Source organism: Leptopilina heterotoma, unplaced genomic scaffold (assembly GCF_015476425.1).
Source record: "Leptopilina heterotoma isolate Lh14 unplaced genomic scaffold, ASM1547642v1 Lhet_15, whole genome shotgun sequence".
Taxonomy (NCBI): domain Eukaryota; kingdom Metazoa; phylum Arthropoda; class Insecta; order Hymenoptera; family Figitidae; genus Leptopilina; species Leptopilina heterotoma.
In genome coordinates this window covers 1,261,516-1,279,554 of record NW_025110867.1, presented here as the reverse complement: position 1 = coordinate 1,279,554, position 18,039 = coordinate 1,261,516, and the positions used below count along the sequence as shown (strand labels likewise).

Sequence of the window (18,039 nt, the reverse complement as noted above, 5' to 3'; positions counted from 1 at the left end):
TTTATAATCAATATTATCACTTTCCTGATTATTATTAAAGTTTAATATAAAATTACCACTAGCGAGAAAGTCAATGGCTCCCTCTGTCAATTAATTCTAACGCGGGCTTTCTAAAAATTTTAAATTCCTTTTTTCTTTTTTTACTAACAATTAATTTTCTTGTTTTAATAATAACAATAAATATTCATTATTGTTAATTTGCTACTTTTATTTACTAATAAATAATAATAAATAATATAATTATAATAATTATAATTATAAATTATAATAAATAAGAAAAAATGAAAAATATTTTTTTTTAATAAGTAAATAAATTGTAAAAATTTATTCTTTCAATATATTTTAATGGAAATTTTTTTTTCAGCTTCTGGGAAGTCAAACGGAATATCATTTCGTTCATAGGGCCCTACCACACGCAAGAAGCAAAAGGTCCGTCCCACACATGAGAAAGTTGAAAGTGGATCCTTTGGTAAGAAAATAATTTTTATTTTTTTCATTTTTGCCTCAACCTTTTTTTTAAATGTAACTCTCCCCATTGTTTAAGAAAAAAAAAAAAATAATAATAAGTTCTTCGATTTTAAACATATATTTATTTCCCTCGAGACAAATCGTTTTCCTCTTTCTTTTAATGTGAAAAATTTTTTTCCATTTAGTTTAATAATAGTTTCATTGAATTTTACACTGTTCTTACTTTTATAATATTTTTTCTTTCTATTTTTTCATAATTCGGTATTTTTAAAATAATTATTTTTTAACTTAATTTTCGCATCTGATTAATTAATTTGCATCTAATTAAACTCCTTTTTTCTATCTCTAATTTTCCAGATTCACACAGCTGTTCAGCAACAGGGATTCAAGAGAGTTAAACGAGGCTATAAACCATTGAGTGTCGATAAATTAGTGCCATTGTATCAAATGAGCGATCTCTCGAATCCCGCCAGTCGAGATCCAACGGATCCATATTTTCAATATCAATGGTACTTGAAGAATACGGGACAAAATGGCGGTAAACCAAAACTCGACTTAAATGTTGAGTCTGCGTGGGCGCAAGGTGTGACTGGAAAAAATGTTACAACTGCTATTATGGACGATGGTGAGAAAAAAAATTTCTTTCCTGAAAAAAGAAACAATATTGTCATTTTTAGATACATTAATGTCCAAAAACTAAAATTGTAGTAAAAGAGAAGAATTTTTTTTAAATTTAGAATTATCAGCGTTTGATATTTTATGACGATAGAGAAGTTTCTGACGCCGGAGAAAGCGCGCACCAATCAGCGCGCTTTCCCCCACTACCAAGCGCTCTACAACGGTTTCCGCGAATTTCTCCCCGAACACAGTGTTTCTCAACTTCAGCATCAGACCGCAAGTGCCAAATATGACACAAACAAAAATCTATATACTATTCAAAAAATTCAATTTACAAAATTAAAAACGAAAAATAATATTTAAAAGAAAACGAAAAATACTATTGAAAAGAAAGAAAACAAAAAAAATAAATAAAAAGAAAAATTAGTTTTAAAATAATACTAAAATTAAAAGAAATAAAAACTCAAATATACGTGGGTTGCAAAATGAAGAAGAAAATATTTATTCATGTCTAATATTAAAAAAAATGTACAGTATTTTAATTAAATTACCAAATTTCATTTTCCCACTGAATCTAATTAATTTTCTTTTTCTAACTTTTAATTTGCATTAAAAATGCAAAAATTTTCCAGAGATTATTAAAAATATATAAATTACACATATATCAGTTGAATTTAAACTACAGTTCTATCCTCTTGATATATATGCATCTACATGAACTCGGATCAGATTTAATCAATATCTCCATTTCACTGGATTTTAAGAGGATTACATTTAACACGATTGTCTCTGGCTCTGTTTTCTGATTGTTTCATGATGGAACCTTATATAAAATTACAAACTATACCGGATTGTCCCATAAATATTTTAAGGAAATTTTAACGATTTTAGAGACGAATATTTTATTTTAAGGCGAAATAAAAAATAATTATTCTAATATTTACTAAGAAAATTTTTAAATTCAAGTATTACTTTTTTATAATAATAATAATAATAATAATATAAATAATATATTATATATATATATATATATATATATATAAAATTTTTTATAATAATAATAATAATAGTAAACAAAAATGAACTAATTTACTCCCTAGAGGGAAGAAATCTACTTTGACAATTAGGAAAAGAAAAGTTATTTTACCCCCCCCCCCCTCCCTCTAGGAGTAAATAATCATTAAATAATAATGAATTATTATTAAATAATAATTTTTTTTTAGAATAAAATAACTACTTTCTTTTAAGAAATAAAAAACTGTTTTACTCCCTAGGGAAAAATATGTTTTCCTCACTAGAACAAAAATGAACGAATTTACTCCCATAGGGGTAAATAATCATTAAATTATTAAATTTTAATTAATTATTATTATAAAAATTGTTTATTATTAATTGAATACATCAATTAATTACCAAAATGTAATTTTAATTAAAAAGAAAAAAAATTTTCTAAAATTTTTTTCTCTGTACTTTCTAGTTATGATTATTTTTTTTTCAACTCATAAACTAAAGAAAACTGTTTACAAATACCAAGCAAATATTGAATATGATGCACTAAAAATATTTTCTGAAAGTATGATAATAAAAACGATAATAATAACAACAACGATGATAATAATATCAAGACATCCAGATTTTATTAGATAATAAATTTTATGGATAGTAATAAAATCAGTTTCAAATGGCTTATTAGTATTGTTCACATATTTTTGATTAAAGTAACTTTAATTTTATTGATAAAAAATTAATACTTATCCTGTTTGAAGAAACATGTGATAAATATATATACTTATAAAAAATTATAAATTAAATATACCTGGTTATTTAAAAATTTGCTATAAATAGAAAATCTTTTTTAGGTGTTGACTACATGCATCCAGATTTGAAATTTAATTACGTGAGTATTTTTTTCGTATTTTTATTCCCTTCTTTCTATAATAATCCTTATTAATAAAATCAGACTTTTGTCTGTACATTGCATAGAATTCAAAATTTCTATTATATTCCTCTTTTTACACTCCGAAAATTTTTTTCCAAATCCGAAAATACTATTAAGAAAATTATGTGTGTGTGTGTGTTGAATTAGTTAAAAATAACTAATTTGATAATAAAAAGTCAGTCACTGATTCAAATAGTAATATTTTCCTACTGAAATAGTTAATAATAACTAATTATTTTTTTTTCACGGTCAAATTAAATTCTCGTCTATTTCCCGGTTTTCTAGATTGGTAGACAACTGTTAAATGCATTGTTAGAAACTAAAACCCGTCGAAGATGGATACGACAGCTAGTAATAATAATAATAATAATAATTATAATAAGGAAAAGTGCTTGTTTCATCTATAAATAAATAAAATAACTAATAATAACTAATGCCAATTTCATAGAAATAGTGTCTCCAAAAATAGATTTTTATATTAAAAAAAAATATTTTTTCTCTCAAGTAATTAAAAATTTAATATCTTCTCTCAATTTCTATTAATTGGCTTCAAGTACCAACCTAACTTTATTATAATTTTTTTTCCATTTTGCGATAAAGGAAACTTCTCTTTAAATTTATTTTCATCGTCTCTGAAATTATTATATTTTCTATAAAGTATAGATATTAAAAATAAATAAATTTAAATAAAAAAGTGGAAAAATCATAATTTAATTTAATATTTTTCCTCTATAATCTTTTTTTTAATATAATCTTTAAATAAAATCTTTCCTCAAAAAAAAAAAAAGGTTGAGATGGATATTAAAGAGCAGAAAATATATTATCATTTTTTGCTTTCAGTTTAGAGTAAATAATTTTAGAAATATTGAAAATAACAAAAGAAAAAAAATCTTGACATTTATTTATTTTCAGAATGCTCCGGCTTCCTACGACTTCAGTAGTAATGACCCTTATCCTTATCCAAGGTACACGGACGATTGGTTCAATAGGTAAAGTAAATTAATTTATTAATAACAATTAATTTATTATTTAATTAATTTAATAACTAACTTATTATTGAATTAAAAATAAATTTATTTCCTATTAATTAATAATTGATAATTATTAATGATAATTATTATAAATTACTTACGAGTAATTAATATTAATATTGTAATTAATTATAATCTATTATAATAATAATTTATAATATATTAACTATAATTATTATTATAATATTAATAATTATTACTTATAATTAATTATTATTTTTTCATAAACTGTACTTAGGGATAGAAATTTCTAGTTTTTTCTCAATTGTGCAATCTTTCATGAGTAAAACATCTATACTAAAGATAAAAAATTAAATTAAATTAATTATACATTGTTTAAACAATTAATTGTTGGTATTTTTTCATAAACTTTACTTAATAGGGCTAGAAATTTCTAGTTTTTTCTCAATTCAGGGTGTCTAACAAGGATTGAGAAAAAAATTCCCTGACTTTTTCCCTGACTTTTTACTAATTTTATTTTTGCTTTCTTGCGACAAAAATATTATTTTTTATTTTTTATCATCAACAATAAGGAGCGTTCACAAATGATGTCACACAATTTTTTGAGATTCTAAACCCCCCCACCTCTCTCCCCCCTGTCACACAATTTCATGCAATTTCAGATGTGAAAAATATATTGTGTCACGTTTAGTAGAGACCCTAACTAAAGTTTATGAAAAAATACCAATAATTAATTGTTTAAACAATGTATAATTAATTAATTTTTAATTTTCTATCATTAGTAGATGTTTTACTCATGAAAAATTGCACAATTGAGAAAAAAACTAGAGATTTCTAGCCCTGAGTATAGTTTATGAAAAAATAACAATTAATTGTTTAAACAATTTAATAAATTGTTATACTTTTTTTCATACATAAGAAACACTTAAAAATTATTTTAATAGGTTATCTTTAATTTAATTTAAGTATTTTTAATTCGATTGCGAACATGGTTGTTTGCTAATTTGTTATAAATAAATAGTTCGCTTATTTATTAAACTAAAAAAAATTTTATTCAAAACTGTTACTTAAATTAAAAAGAATGCCTCTTGGATCATTAAAATGGGTTAACAATTTTTTTAAAATTAAATTTTTAAAAAAGTGTCTTCTTTAATTGTTTATAATAATAACAAAAGAATTTTTTTTGGTAAATCTTTTGATATAGTCTTTTTTTTATATAAAACACTATATAGGAAAAACAACATTTTGTCGAAGAATAAATTTTTTGAATTTTAGGTGGAACGTTCCAAAAATTCTTACTGAACAATAATTTTATGAGAAAAAGTTTCACTTGGAAAAGCAATAAAATTCTCCAAGAAACTTATTTAACTGAAACAGCTAAAAATTTCGCTAATACAGTTAAATTTGTAGTCGTTTCAGGTGAAATTTTTTCCCGTGTATCATAGTTAAAATTAAAAAATACATTAATTAAAATTTATAATTTCTAATAAATCAATTTTAATCTATTTATTAAGAAATTACTACCTATAATTAATTCATCATTAATTAGAAATTTATACACGGAGAGAGAATACATATTAAATTTTGTAAAAATATTTTCAAATTGGGGAAAAAGTGCGACAAAGCGAAATTTTGATATAAAAAATACTAAACTTTAAAAAAACTTATGTGAAATTTAGTATAATTATATCAAATATCAAGAATATTAATTAAATTCTAATATAACTTTAATAAATTTCACAAAACTTTTTTTAAAGTTTAGTATTTTCTATATCAAAATTTCGCTTTGTTGCACTTTTTCCCCAATTTGAAAATATTTTTACAAAATTTAATATATATTCTCTCTCCGTGTAACAGTTATGATTAACTATATTATAAGTTATTTCTTGTCTAATAATTATGTTATTTATATCTAATTATAAATAATAATAATATTATTATTACTATTATTATTTATTTTTTATTACTATTTTCATTATTGTTTATTTATTATTATTTTTTTTAATAAAAATCAAAATTTAATTTTTTCAATACTTAAACATTTTTTTCTACAAATGAAACAATTTTTTACTTTTTTAAAAACATAAAATGGAAAATTTACCCGAAAGCTAAAAAATATAAAAAAAAAGATTCTTCACTTTCTTTCCAACAAAAAACAATGTTTATCCAAAGGCGATAAAAAGGATTACGTATTAATTTTTAATACGATTTTATTAGTTGTCGTCAAAGTTGAAATTATTCAGAAAGTCATTAACGCTTATTACCGCGTAGAAATTGCTGAGGGGAGATTCTCGTTTCCTCTGATGCCTTGCTGTTATTAAATACATATATATATATAGTGCACAAAGTTATTGCGTCTTCGAGGAGATATAAGAAAAAAAACTTCTTTTCTTTACTCGCCCCCTTCCCACAAGAGAAAAAAAAAACAAGAAAAGAAAAATAAATAGAAATAAAACTCGACGCGGTCATCATCATCTTTTTATTTCTTCTACGTTTGGTACACCTGGTAGGAAAGAATATACTATTTCAAATTACTCTCATTTCTTAACTAGATCAAAGGACATTTTTTTTTTTTGCTCTCATTTAAAAAAAAAAATCTTCAAAGAGAAAAGTTTTTTTTTCAATTCAAATGAGAAATTTTCATTTAATTTAAGTTAAAATACAAGAAATTTGATTAAAATTTTTGTAATTTATTAGACTTAATTATGTTTTTAGATTACACGGAGAGAAAAAAAAGTTGTATCTGCTTTCTTTTGAGTTGTCATGCTAATTTTAAGAAGTCAAGTAGTTATAACTGGAGAGCCAGGCCGTTTCGACTTGGCTCTCCAGTTGCGTCTATAGTTTTCCTCAGTCAATTTACTACTAATATCGATCCAGCCATTGACACTACTTGAGGCAGCCAAGTCAAAACTGTCTGCTGTCAAATTGTGCTAACTTGGGTATCACAGGTTATGTTAACGCCTGTGTCGGTCAAGTAGTTTTAACCTGGGTCTCAGGTTGGTATAACCTACATTTTTTCTCCGTGTACAGGAATTACTGAAAATTTCGTATATTATTTTAAACATTTTTTTTACACAAATTTTATTTATTTTTATTATATATATTTATTTTCAATTAATTTTTTAATATATTTGTTTTTAAATTGATTTTTTTATTATTTAATTTATTATCTAATTATATGTTTATTATTTCTTTTTCGATTCAAAGGGAAAAAAACATTCATTATTAACCCCCAAGGATTCTTTTTGTGTCCTAGTGAGAAAAGTGTACTTTTTAGCTCTAGGGACTAAAATGGTTCTTTTTGTGTCCTAGTGAGAAAAGTGTACTTTTAAGCTCTAGGGACTAAAATGGTTCTTTTTGTGTCCTAGTGAGAAAAGTGTACTTTTTAGCTCTAGGGACTAAAATAGTTCTTTTGTGTCCTAGTGAGAAAAGTGTACTTTTTAGCTCTAGGGACTAAAATGGTTCTTTTTGTGTCCTAGTGAGAAAAGTGTACTTTTTAGCTCTAGGGACTAAAATGGTTTTTTTTTGTGTCCTAGTGAGAAAAGTGTACTTTTTATAGCTCTAGGGACTAAAATGGTTTGTAATTGTTCCAAGAGGTTAAAAGGAATTATTCACCCATCAGAAGGGGGAAAATAAAATAACTACTTCTTTTCCTAGTGGACAAAGTAAAATTTTTCCCCCTAGGGAGTAAGTTCGATCATTTTTTTTCTAGTGAAAAAAATACATTATTTTCCTAGGGAGTAAAATAGTATTTTATTCTTCAAAAGAAAGGAGTTTTTTTATCCTTAAAAGATCACAAAATAAATAATATAATAATAATAAAAATAATAATAATTAAATTATAATTACTCAAATATTCTACTAGTAAACTAATAATTATTAAAAATAATAACTATTACTCTTGTTATCATATTAGAAGAATGAAATTAGTTTACTAAAAACGAAAAAACTAATTTTTAATTTTGAAAAAGCCCGCGCTAGATTTAATTGCCAGAAGGCGCCATTGACTTTCTCGCTAGTGGTAATTTTTACGACAGATTTTGATAATATTCAAGAAAAATTACTTCTTTTTTATCAAAATAAATTAATTAAAGTAATTAATGATATTAATGCTTAACAATAAAAATTATTATATATATATATTTTTTGATCGAGTGATAAATTCATACTTATACAAAAGTTATTAATAGGTATTATTATCACTACACAGGAAAAAAAAAGTCTGACTCCGTTTACACCTTAAATTCAGCCCATGTATTTCACATAAGTCTGTCCTTGTTTAATGGGGCTGACTCCGTTTACACCTTAAATTCAGCCTCGAAAACAGGCTGAAAGTAAAACTTTTTTTTTAGTGTGTATATTAATAAATATTATTATTAAATTGTCAAGCATTAATAATAATTATTATTGTTAATATTGTTATTATTAAAAAAAATTATTTTACTTAAGACGAAAAATGAATTTTAGGATATGAAAAAGCGCTTCGTTAGATTTAAATGAAAGAGGGCACCATTGAATTTCTCCCTAGTGGTAATTTTTACGTCAAATTTTAGTAATAATCAAGAAAAATTACTGTTTTTCTATTAAAATAAATTTCTTTTTTTTATTTCAACTTTCTCTCTATTTCTGTGTATATATGTACTTTTTCACTTTATCGATATTTGTACAGAGCAGTTTCCCGTGGGAAATTTCTGTCACCAACGAGTTTTAAATCATTGCGCTAATCAAACCTTGTTTTCTCGACAATTGGTAATTCCAAAGATTTATAGAAATAAAAGAGGATGTGAAAAAATTTTCATCACTATTTTTTTTTGTAAAATTAACTTTCAATTGATTTGAAACAGTAATTTTCTTTTTTAAATGTCAAAATAAATAATGTGAAGATCCAATGTGAGTAGTAATTATTTTATGAACTTAGTTTGTTAATTTTATTTTTTTACTTTTTTAATTTCTTTTTTTTTGTATTTTTGTTAAATTGTTCATTAATTTATTTTTGATTTTATTTCTATTGTTTTATGTAAATTTTCTAATTTCTTTTTTTATCACTAGTGGGTTAAGTAATACTTTTTCGCTTTCGGGCAATAAAAATGTATTCTTTCTATCCTAGGGAATAAAATGACTGTTTTTACCCCAAGAGGGAAAAATTAATTTTTTTGTCACTGTTTTCTCCATCGTTAGTGGATAAAGTCATTTTTATTCGTTTTCAGGCAATAAAAATGAAATTCTTTCTATCCTAGGGTGTAAAATGACTGTTTTTACCCCAAGAGGGAAAAATTAATTTTTTTGTCACTGTTTTTTTCATCACTAGTGAGTAAAGTAATTCTTTTTCGTTGTGGAATAAAATTTTTTATCCACTCTAGTGTAAAAATAGGTCTTTTTAGTTCTGGAGGAAAAGAATATTACTCCTTAGAATTGTAAAGAACTGTTATCCCAATCCTAGGGAGTAAAATAATTACTTTACTCCCTTGGGTTGGAAAGTCTTTTTCTTCCTTCTCCAACCCTCTTAAATCTCGAACCTCAGGGAATAAAATTATTCATTTCTCTCCTAGGGTGAAAATCACTTTCTTTTTCTCCTCGGGAAAAATTTTAACCTAGGGAGTGAAATAATTATTTTACTCCCTAGTGTTTGAAACTTTTTCTTCCTTCTCCAATTCGGAAAAATGACACTAATTCTAATTAAAAAAGAATTTTCAATCAAACTAACCACAATTTTCGAGATAATTTTAATTAATAAATAATTGTTTGCGGCCATTGAGTTAATGAATGATTTAAAATGAATTTTCCAGTCATGGAACGAGATGTGCTGGTGAAGTGGCAGCCGCAAGAGATAATGGAGTTTGCGGTGTTGGTGTGGCGTACGATTCAAAAATCGCTGGCATTAGAATGTTGGATCAGCCATATATGACGGATTTAATTGAGGCCAACAGTATGGGACATGAACCAAATTTAATCGATATTTACAGTGCATCATGGGGCCCAACTGACGATGGAAAGACAGTTGACGGTCCCAGAAATGCCACCATGAGAGCAATCGTACGCGGAGTGAATGAGGTAATATTTTATTTTTATTCCATTTCCCTATTTTCCTCTAATTTTATTTATAACTCAATTTTTAAAATTAAAAAAAATTTTTTTATTTTTTACTCAATTTATTGTTTTTTTATTTTTGTTTTTCAATTTTATATTTCTTGTTTATTAACTACTTTTCATGTATTCACTACACTTGTGTTTCAATGTTCTTCTAAACAATTTTCATATGGAAAGTGTGTTTGAAAAAAATGCGAGTCTACCTGGGCGCGAACACAGGTCCTCAATATTCGCAGTAAAGCGTTTTACCACGCAGCTACGCCACATACCAAATATTTTTCTTCTCTTTATCGGCTATTTATCAATTAGTACCTATTCTTCTTTTTATTTTAGGGTCAGTTGACATTAAAATGAAAGGAACTTATTTTAATTTAATCTCTATAGTTTATATTGTTTAAAAATATAAAAAAATTTTGCAAAAAAAAAATTCAAGCTAGTTAGAAATTTTAAAAACGGTAAAAAAAAACTCCCTTCTCACAGTCCAAATGGGAAAGTATGAATTTTTCGACATTTTTCCACGTAATTTGTCAGTCATAGAAATTGAGTAATTTATGATATTAATGGCGATAAAAAAATGGAGAAGAAAATTGAGAAACACAAGTGGGGGGTCCGTGTTTGGAATGAAAAGAAAACATTTTTCTCCGTTTTTCTCAATTTTTCTCATGTATATATTACAGGGGAGAAATGGTCTTGGAAATATTTATGTGTGGGCTTCGGGCGACGGTGGCGAGGAGGATGATTGCAACTGTGATGGTTACGCTGCCAGCATGTGGACCATTAGCATAAATAGTGCAATCAACGATGGTCAAAATGCCCATTACGATGAAAGTTGTTCGAGTACATTAGCCTCAACGTTCAGTAATGGAGCTAAAGACCCCAACACTGGAGTGGTGAATATTATTTTTAAACGACAATTTAACATTTAAAAGATAAATTTTCCCTTTTTTTAATTAAAAAAAGGGGAAAAAATTATTTTCTATTTTGAAAACTAAAATTAATTTTAAAAAAATTCTTAAATAAAATTACAAAAATTTTTTTTGTAGCTTAAATAAATTATAACTAAAATAAAAATTTTTTATGTATAATTATTTTAGGCGACAACTGATCTTTATGGAAAATGTACAACAACTCACAGTGGCACATCTGCAGCAGCACCGGAAGCTGCGGGAGTTTTTGCGCTTGCTCTTGAAGCAAAGTAAGTTTCTTTATTGTTAAAATAATAATAATTACTCCTATATTACTAATCACAAAGATTTAGAAAATGTTATTGTTGTCCCATAATTAAATTTACAGGAAGTATTCTTCACTTTATAGACAATAATTACAACAACAAAAATTTCATAACAAAAATGTAGTTTCTTCAAAATTTAAATTCAAAAAATTTTTAAAAATTTTTTTCGGGCAAAAAAAATTTCTTTTAAATCTTTTTCTTTAAAGTGCTTCTTATTATAAGTATTTTTTTAAAAAGAATATTTTAATCGGTTAACAAGGAAAAAAGTGATATGCCTTTTTTGAAAAACCGACCAATTAGTAATAATCAATAATTAATTTACCTTTATTAATAGTCCACAATTGACTTGGAGAGACATTCAACATCTGACAGTATTAACTTCAAAGAGAAATTCCCTCTTCGATGCTAATGGAAGATTCGATTGGACGATGAATGGCGTTGGATTGGAATTCAATCATCTTTTTGGCTATGGTGTTTTAGACGCTGGTGCAATGGTTGCACTTTCAAAAAAATGGAAAACCGTTCCTCCACGTTATCACTGTGAGGCTGGTGTTGTTAACACGCCTATGTGAGTGGCGAAAATAAAAATAAAAAAATTATTCCTTACTTATTAACTATTTTCAATTTTTTAAATAAATAATATTTCAAAAATTAATATTACATTAAATATTTTTGTACATTTTACTTTTTTGTGTTCTGAAATTTCTTTGTTGTGTAATGTAATAAAAATAAAAAATTCTTTTTTTGCAAAATAAAATACTTTTTTTGATTTCAATATTTTTATTAAATACACTTTTTTTTTGTTAAATTCAATAATTATGTAATTTAATAAAAATAAAAAATTCATTTTTTTCAGGAAAATTCCAAGTAAGGGTTCAATTTATTTAAAAATCAAGACGGACGCTTGTGCGGGTACAGATTTTGCTGTAAATTATTTGGAACACGTACAGGCAGTTATTTCCGTAAATTCAAGTCGACGAGGAGACGTGGAATTATTTTTGACATCTCCAATGGGAACAAGGTTATAAGAAAATAAATTATTTAAACAATTTCCATTTCCACTTTCTATTCCTCTTCGTAAAAAAGAAATAGCTATATATATACAAGTTTTTAATTTAATAAGTATGAGAATTTTTCCGGAATTATTCACGAAATAATAAATTATTTTTTTAATAAATAATTAAATCTTATATACATAATTTTTATTGAGTTAATTTTTTAAATTTAGCGGATTTGTAAAATAATATTTTTAGTTTTTATTAACTGATAAATTTATTTATTTACAATTTTTTTATAATAAATTGTTTTATTTATTGCTTTATTTATAAATAAATGTAATTAAATGACTAAATATAATATAGTTTGAAAATTTTTTGAAAAAGCCCGCTTTAGATTTAAATTGCTAAAAGGCGCCATTGACTTTCTCGCAAGTGGTAATAATATGATTTGCCAAAAAAGAATTATAATATCGAGTAATAAATTTCAAATCGTATTGTATAAACAAAATAATTAATTATAAAAATCGTTTCAGATCAATGATTTTGAGCAGGAGAGTTAACGATGACGATCACAGGGACGGATTTACGAAATGGCCGTTTATGACGACTCACACCTGGGGAGAATATCCCCAAGGAAACTGGCAGCTTGAGGTAAGAAATTAACAAATTTTAATTTATATTTAAAAAAATTAAATTCATACAGAGATTTTATTTACGCAGAAATAGGAAAAAGCGGCTTACTGCGCAGTTGCGCATCCTGGAGCGCGCAATTGTTGAAAGTGGGGGCAATGAGTGCGAGAGAGAACTTCCAGAATTTCTCACTCGCTCTCATTGCCCCCACTTTCTACCGTGAGCGAGCCGCTTACTTTTCTACGACGAAAATTCCCTTATAGACAAAATAAAAAATTACGCTTCTTCTCAGGGAGAAAGAACGGAATTTTATTTAATAAAATTTAATTATTTAAATATTTTTTTTATATTATAAGAGTATTGTACTTCTTCAAAATTAAATTCAAAATTAATTTCATCATTTCAATTCAAAGTTCTTTGTGAATTTTTAAATTCATTTGTTTACAATATTCAATTTTACGACATTTAAATTATTCGTAAATTCTTCAAATTAAATATATATTAGAAAATAAAAACTTCAAATAATATTTAAAAAATTCAATTAAACTTTTACAAAAAAAAATATTTTAAAATTCAATTATTTCTAAAAATCCATACGCTATAATGCTTTTAATATTCAGTTATAATCTAAAATTTTAACTAAAATTCAGTTTTAAATCAATTTTTGATTAGAAAATTCTACTAGAATTCAATTATTTAAATACGAAAATAAATAATTTATTGAATAATTGAATATTTTTTAAAATTCAATTCTCATAAAGAATTTTATCAACAAATTTTTAAATAATTAAATTTTTTTGACGAATTTTAATCAAACTTTTAAGAATAATTGCATTTTTCGAGCAATTCGATTAAAATTGTATTAAAAATAATTGAAATTCTGCAATGAGTTTTATTATTTATGAAAATAATTGAAATTTTCGCAAGAATTTTATCAAAATTTTTTTAAATAATTGAATTGATACGAAGAATTTTATAAAAATCGTTTTAAATAATCGATTTTTTTCGAAAAATTTTATGAAAATTGTATTTATTTGAAAATAATTAAATTCCTGTGAAAATTTTATTATTTATGTAAATAATTGAATTCTTAAGAAGAATTTTATTATTTAAGAAAATAATTAAACCGCTATAAAAATTTTATACTATTTATGAAAATAATTGAATTGTTGCAAATTTATAAAAAATTTGCAAATCATTGAATTTATGCAAAGATTTTTATCAAAAAATTTGATAAAAATTTAATTTCTTCGAAGAATTTTATTATTTATGGAAATAATTAAATTTTTAAGAAAATTTTATTAAAATTTTTGAAAATTCTAATTTAATTCTTTTGAAGAATACATTTTAATTTTTTTTAAAATAATGAAGTTTCTTTAATAATTTTAATTGAAAATTTTAAAAGTAATTGAATTTTATGTGAACAATTTATTTCAAGTTTTTACAATAATCGTGTTTCTTAATAATTGAAATTAACATTTAATTCTTGAATTTTATTTAAATTTTTAGAAAATAATTGAATTCTTTAGAAAAATTTCTTTAATTTATTGAATGCAATCTCGAATTTTTTAAATGACTGTATTGAAAATAATTGAATTCCTAAATAGAATTTTATTATTTATGAAAAATAATTGAATTCTTATGATGAATTTATTGTACTACTTATAAAAATAATTGAATTGTTTCGAAGGATTTATTAACATTTCAGAAAATAATTGAATTATTTTGAAAAATGTTATTAAAAACTTTTTTATAAATTGAATTCTTTTATGAAATGTTATTAAAATTGTATTAGAAATAGTTGAATTTTTGTGTAGAATTTTATTAAAATTTTTGAAAGTAATTGAATTTCAGAGAAGAATTTAATTATTTCTAAAGATAACTGAAATTTTGATGAGAATTTTTAAAAATTTTTTACCATGATTGAATTTTTGCAAAGAATTTTATTACTTTTGAAAATAATTAAATTTTTGAAATTATTTGCAACTTTTCAAAAATTCTCCAAATTATATCGTTAAATTTACGAACTTTTCGTCCTTTTTCAATCAAATTTACCGACTTTACGGACCTTTTTTTAAAAAAACTGACTTTTACGGACTTGAAGTAAATTTACGTACCTTTACGGGATTCGCGGACCTAGTTCGAGCCCTGCGGGAGGAAAAGTAAAAAACGGAATAAAAAGACAACAAAAAAATAAAATTGAAAAAAAATTTAAATTTTCAAAAGAAAATAAATTTTTCAGGTGAAATTTCACTCGTCTACAGTTCAGAAAGGTTGGTTCAAGGAGTGGACCCTGATGCTGCATGGCACAAGAGATCCACCATACACCGGATTACCGGCGGCCGATCCTCACTCTAAATTAGCAATAGTGAAAAAAGCCCATGAAGAACGATTGAATGAGGATTAATTTCTTACTGACAGATTCAAATAACAAACAAAAAAAGAGAAAAAAAGAAGTAACAGAGGAACGATTTTTCAAAAAACTTAATATCTCTAGTCCCGGCAGTCCTTATAATATGTCCTCATTTTTTCAAGAAATTTTTTATATTTTTTACAAGAATACATCTTGAAAACTATATATACTGATTGATGCTATACATTGGGTACTAAATATTATCGTATATAATAGAATTCCACTGAGAACATCCTTATTGCTATTGTATAAGAATTCATGCATCATTCTCAAAAGAAGAAATTTTTATTCCGAAAAATTCAAATTTAGTTTAAAAAAAAATTTTTAAAAGCTTTTTTACTTTTTACTTTACAGTTTTTTTTTTGCTTTTTAAAATATTAGATTGAATTCATTTTAATTTTTTCTTCTCATTTACTTTTTTTTGTATCTGTACCTACATTTTTTCTTTTATAATTTATATTTTTACTCGAAAATATTTTTTATACTGTTGTATATTTTTGATATTTTACTCTTTTTTTCTTATTGTTTTTCTATATAATATATTTTACTACTATATTTTTTTATATTCTTTATTTTAATTAAAAAATTTTATCCTCCAGTATTTTGTGACAGTAATTTTTGCATCAGATATTACAACTTTTTGTATTTATTTATTTATTATTTCAATATATGAATGTATTGCCATTAAAAAAATTAACTTTTATTTTTGTTGACAAAATATTTTCTAACAGGATTAATTTATTCCTATAAATGTTTTTCGTTTTAGAATTTAAAAAAACACATTTTTGGCAATTACAAAAATTCTAAATTTTTTCTAAATTTTTAAATACAAAATCATAATTTATAAGAAAAATTATAATTATTTTTGTTTGTTGAAAATTCATTTCTTAATTTCGTCAATTTTTTTTTTATTTTAGTGTTCATAGGTAGATAATTTTGTTTAGAATCCAAAATTTTATACTATATTTCTATAATTGAAGATTTGTAGTGTTTTTTGTTAAATAAAAATGTTGTATTTTTTATTATTAAAAAAATTTTATTACTGTTATTATAATATTGTTTATTAACAATTGAAAATTTATTTTAAAAAATATATTATTGTAATTTGTTAAAAATGTATGTTTGTTATTAAAGTAATTGTAATTTATCATTAATTTTCGTTTTCGTTATAAATTTTTATCCATTTTTATTTTTAATATATTTTTTGTTACAAATTTTCATTTTCACTAATAATTTTTTTTATGTTTGAACCCAATTTTTTTTCTTCATAAATTTTTATTTTTAACTACATATTTATATCAATGTTGGTGAAAACAAAACAAAACTTTTTTGGACCATTTTTGCTTGTAATTATTAAAAAAAAACAGTGAAAATTTCACACTTGGCTAAAATATAAAATTTAAATAATAATAATAATAAAGGAAAAATCTTGCAAAAAAGCAAGTAAGTCATATTTTTTTAATCGAAATTTTGCACTCTTAGTGTTAACAAAAAAAAATCGCCCAGAGCGACTGAGAAAAAAGTTTATCTTTTTTAATCATAAAAAGGTAAAAAAAAACTGGAAAAATTTAATTTTTTTTTCATTTTTATTCTAAATAAAAATCTAAGAGTGCAAAATTTCTGATGCAACGAGAATATATCACTGGTCGTGTGAATAGTCCTCTCAAATTCTATTTGATTTCGATTTTAATTGCCTCAAATTTTTTTGTAATCGAAAATTTTTTTTTCTATAATTTTTCTAAATTAAATTGTTTATAAACAATTTAAATTAAAAATAAATCATTTATTTATGTTATCCATTACTCTTTTTGAAAGAATATTTTTTTATTCGAATTTTGTTGAATTAAATTGGTAATTAACTAGCTGATTGTTAATATTTAATTGAAGGTGACACAAAAAAATTTTGAAACTCAAAAAAAAATAAATAAAAAACAAAGAAAAAAATAATATTATTCTATTACTATATTTATTATAATTATATATAAAATTATTGTTATTTATTATTATATTATTATTGCATTATTATAAAAAAAAAACTTTTTCCTTTTTATTAATTAAATTAAGTTAAAAAAAATAAAGTTATAGCTAAATTAAATTAAAATAAATATTATAATCTAAAGGATTGTTCACACTCCCCGAATATCAGTATTAGAGGTCAAACTGTAATTCTACTGTTATTGTGGTAGTTGTGGTAAAACTAATGTACGAATAAATTTGTAATTCTTACTCTGTGACAAAAACCGAAAAAAAGAAAGAAAAGAAAAGAAAGAAAAAAATGAAAAAAAAGCAAGACATTTACTTATTATTACATTGTCTTCATATTATAAAAATAACTAAACAAACAGAAACAATTACCAATGCATCTTGATCTATAATTATTTATTAAAAATTATAATTAATTATTGAAAAAAAATATATTATTACTTCAAGCGGAGAGACAAGATTCAAAAATGGAACGCGGGATCTGTCCATTTTTTTGTCACAGTCTTTCCTCTATAAATTTACAAAAACAAACAGAATATTTCCTTTTCGATAATTTTTGTAGCTGTGCTACAAAAAAAATTTCTCATTCACATTTAAAAACAAAAATTCCAAAGCAAAAAAAAAAAGAAAAAAAAAAATAAAAAACAAATTTTTTTTCTCGTAAGTCTTTTGTGGCACAA

At 23.8% G+C, this 18,039-nt stretch overlaps 1 protein-coding gene across 1 annotated transcript in view; it reads left to right on the top strand.

The window, feature by feature from the left end:
• The window catches only part of LOC122498459 (neuroendocrine convertase 2), a 38,233-nt gene extending 22,510 nt beyond the window's left edge, over window positions 1–15,723 (top strand). Inside the window, exons 2-12 of the mRNA XM_043606191.1 lie at window positions 365–469; window positions 826–1,093; window positions 2,946–2,983; window positions 3,938–4,014; window positions 9,804–10,068; window positions 10,782–10,994; window positions 11,199–11,299; window positions 11,670–11,903; window positions 12,192–12,356; window positions 12,867–12,984; window positions 15,206–15,723. Of these exons, the coding sequence (XP_043462126.1) occupies window positions 365–469; window positions 826–1,093; window positions 2,946–2,983; window positions 3,938–4,014; window positions 9,804–10,068; window positions 10,782–10,994; window positions 11,199–11,299; window positions 11,670–11,903; window positions 12,192–12,356; window positions 12,867–12,984; window positions 15,206–15,370 (1,749 nt within the window). The 3' untranslated portion in view covers window positions 15,371–15,723. The remainder of the gene's footprint in view (window positions 1–364; window positions 470–825; window positions 1,094–2,945; window positions 2,984–3,937; window positions 4,015–9,803; window positions 10,069–10,781; window positions 10,995–11,198; window positions 11,300–11,669; window positions 11,904–12,191; window positions 12,357–12,866; window positions 12,985–15,205) is intronic.
• The last annotated feature ends 2,316 nt before the right edge of the window (window positions 15,724–18,039 follow it).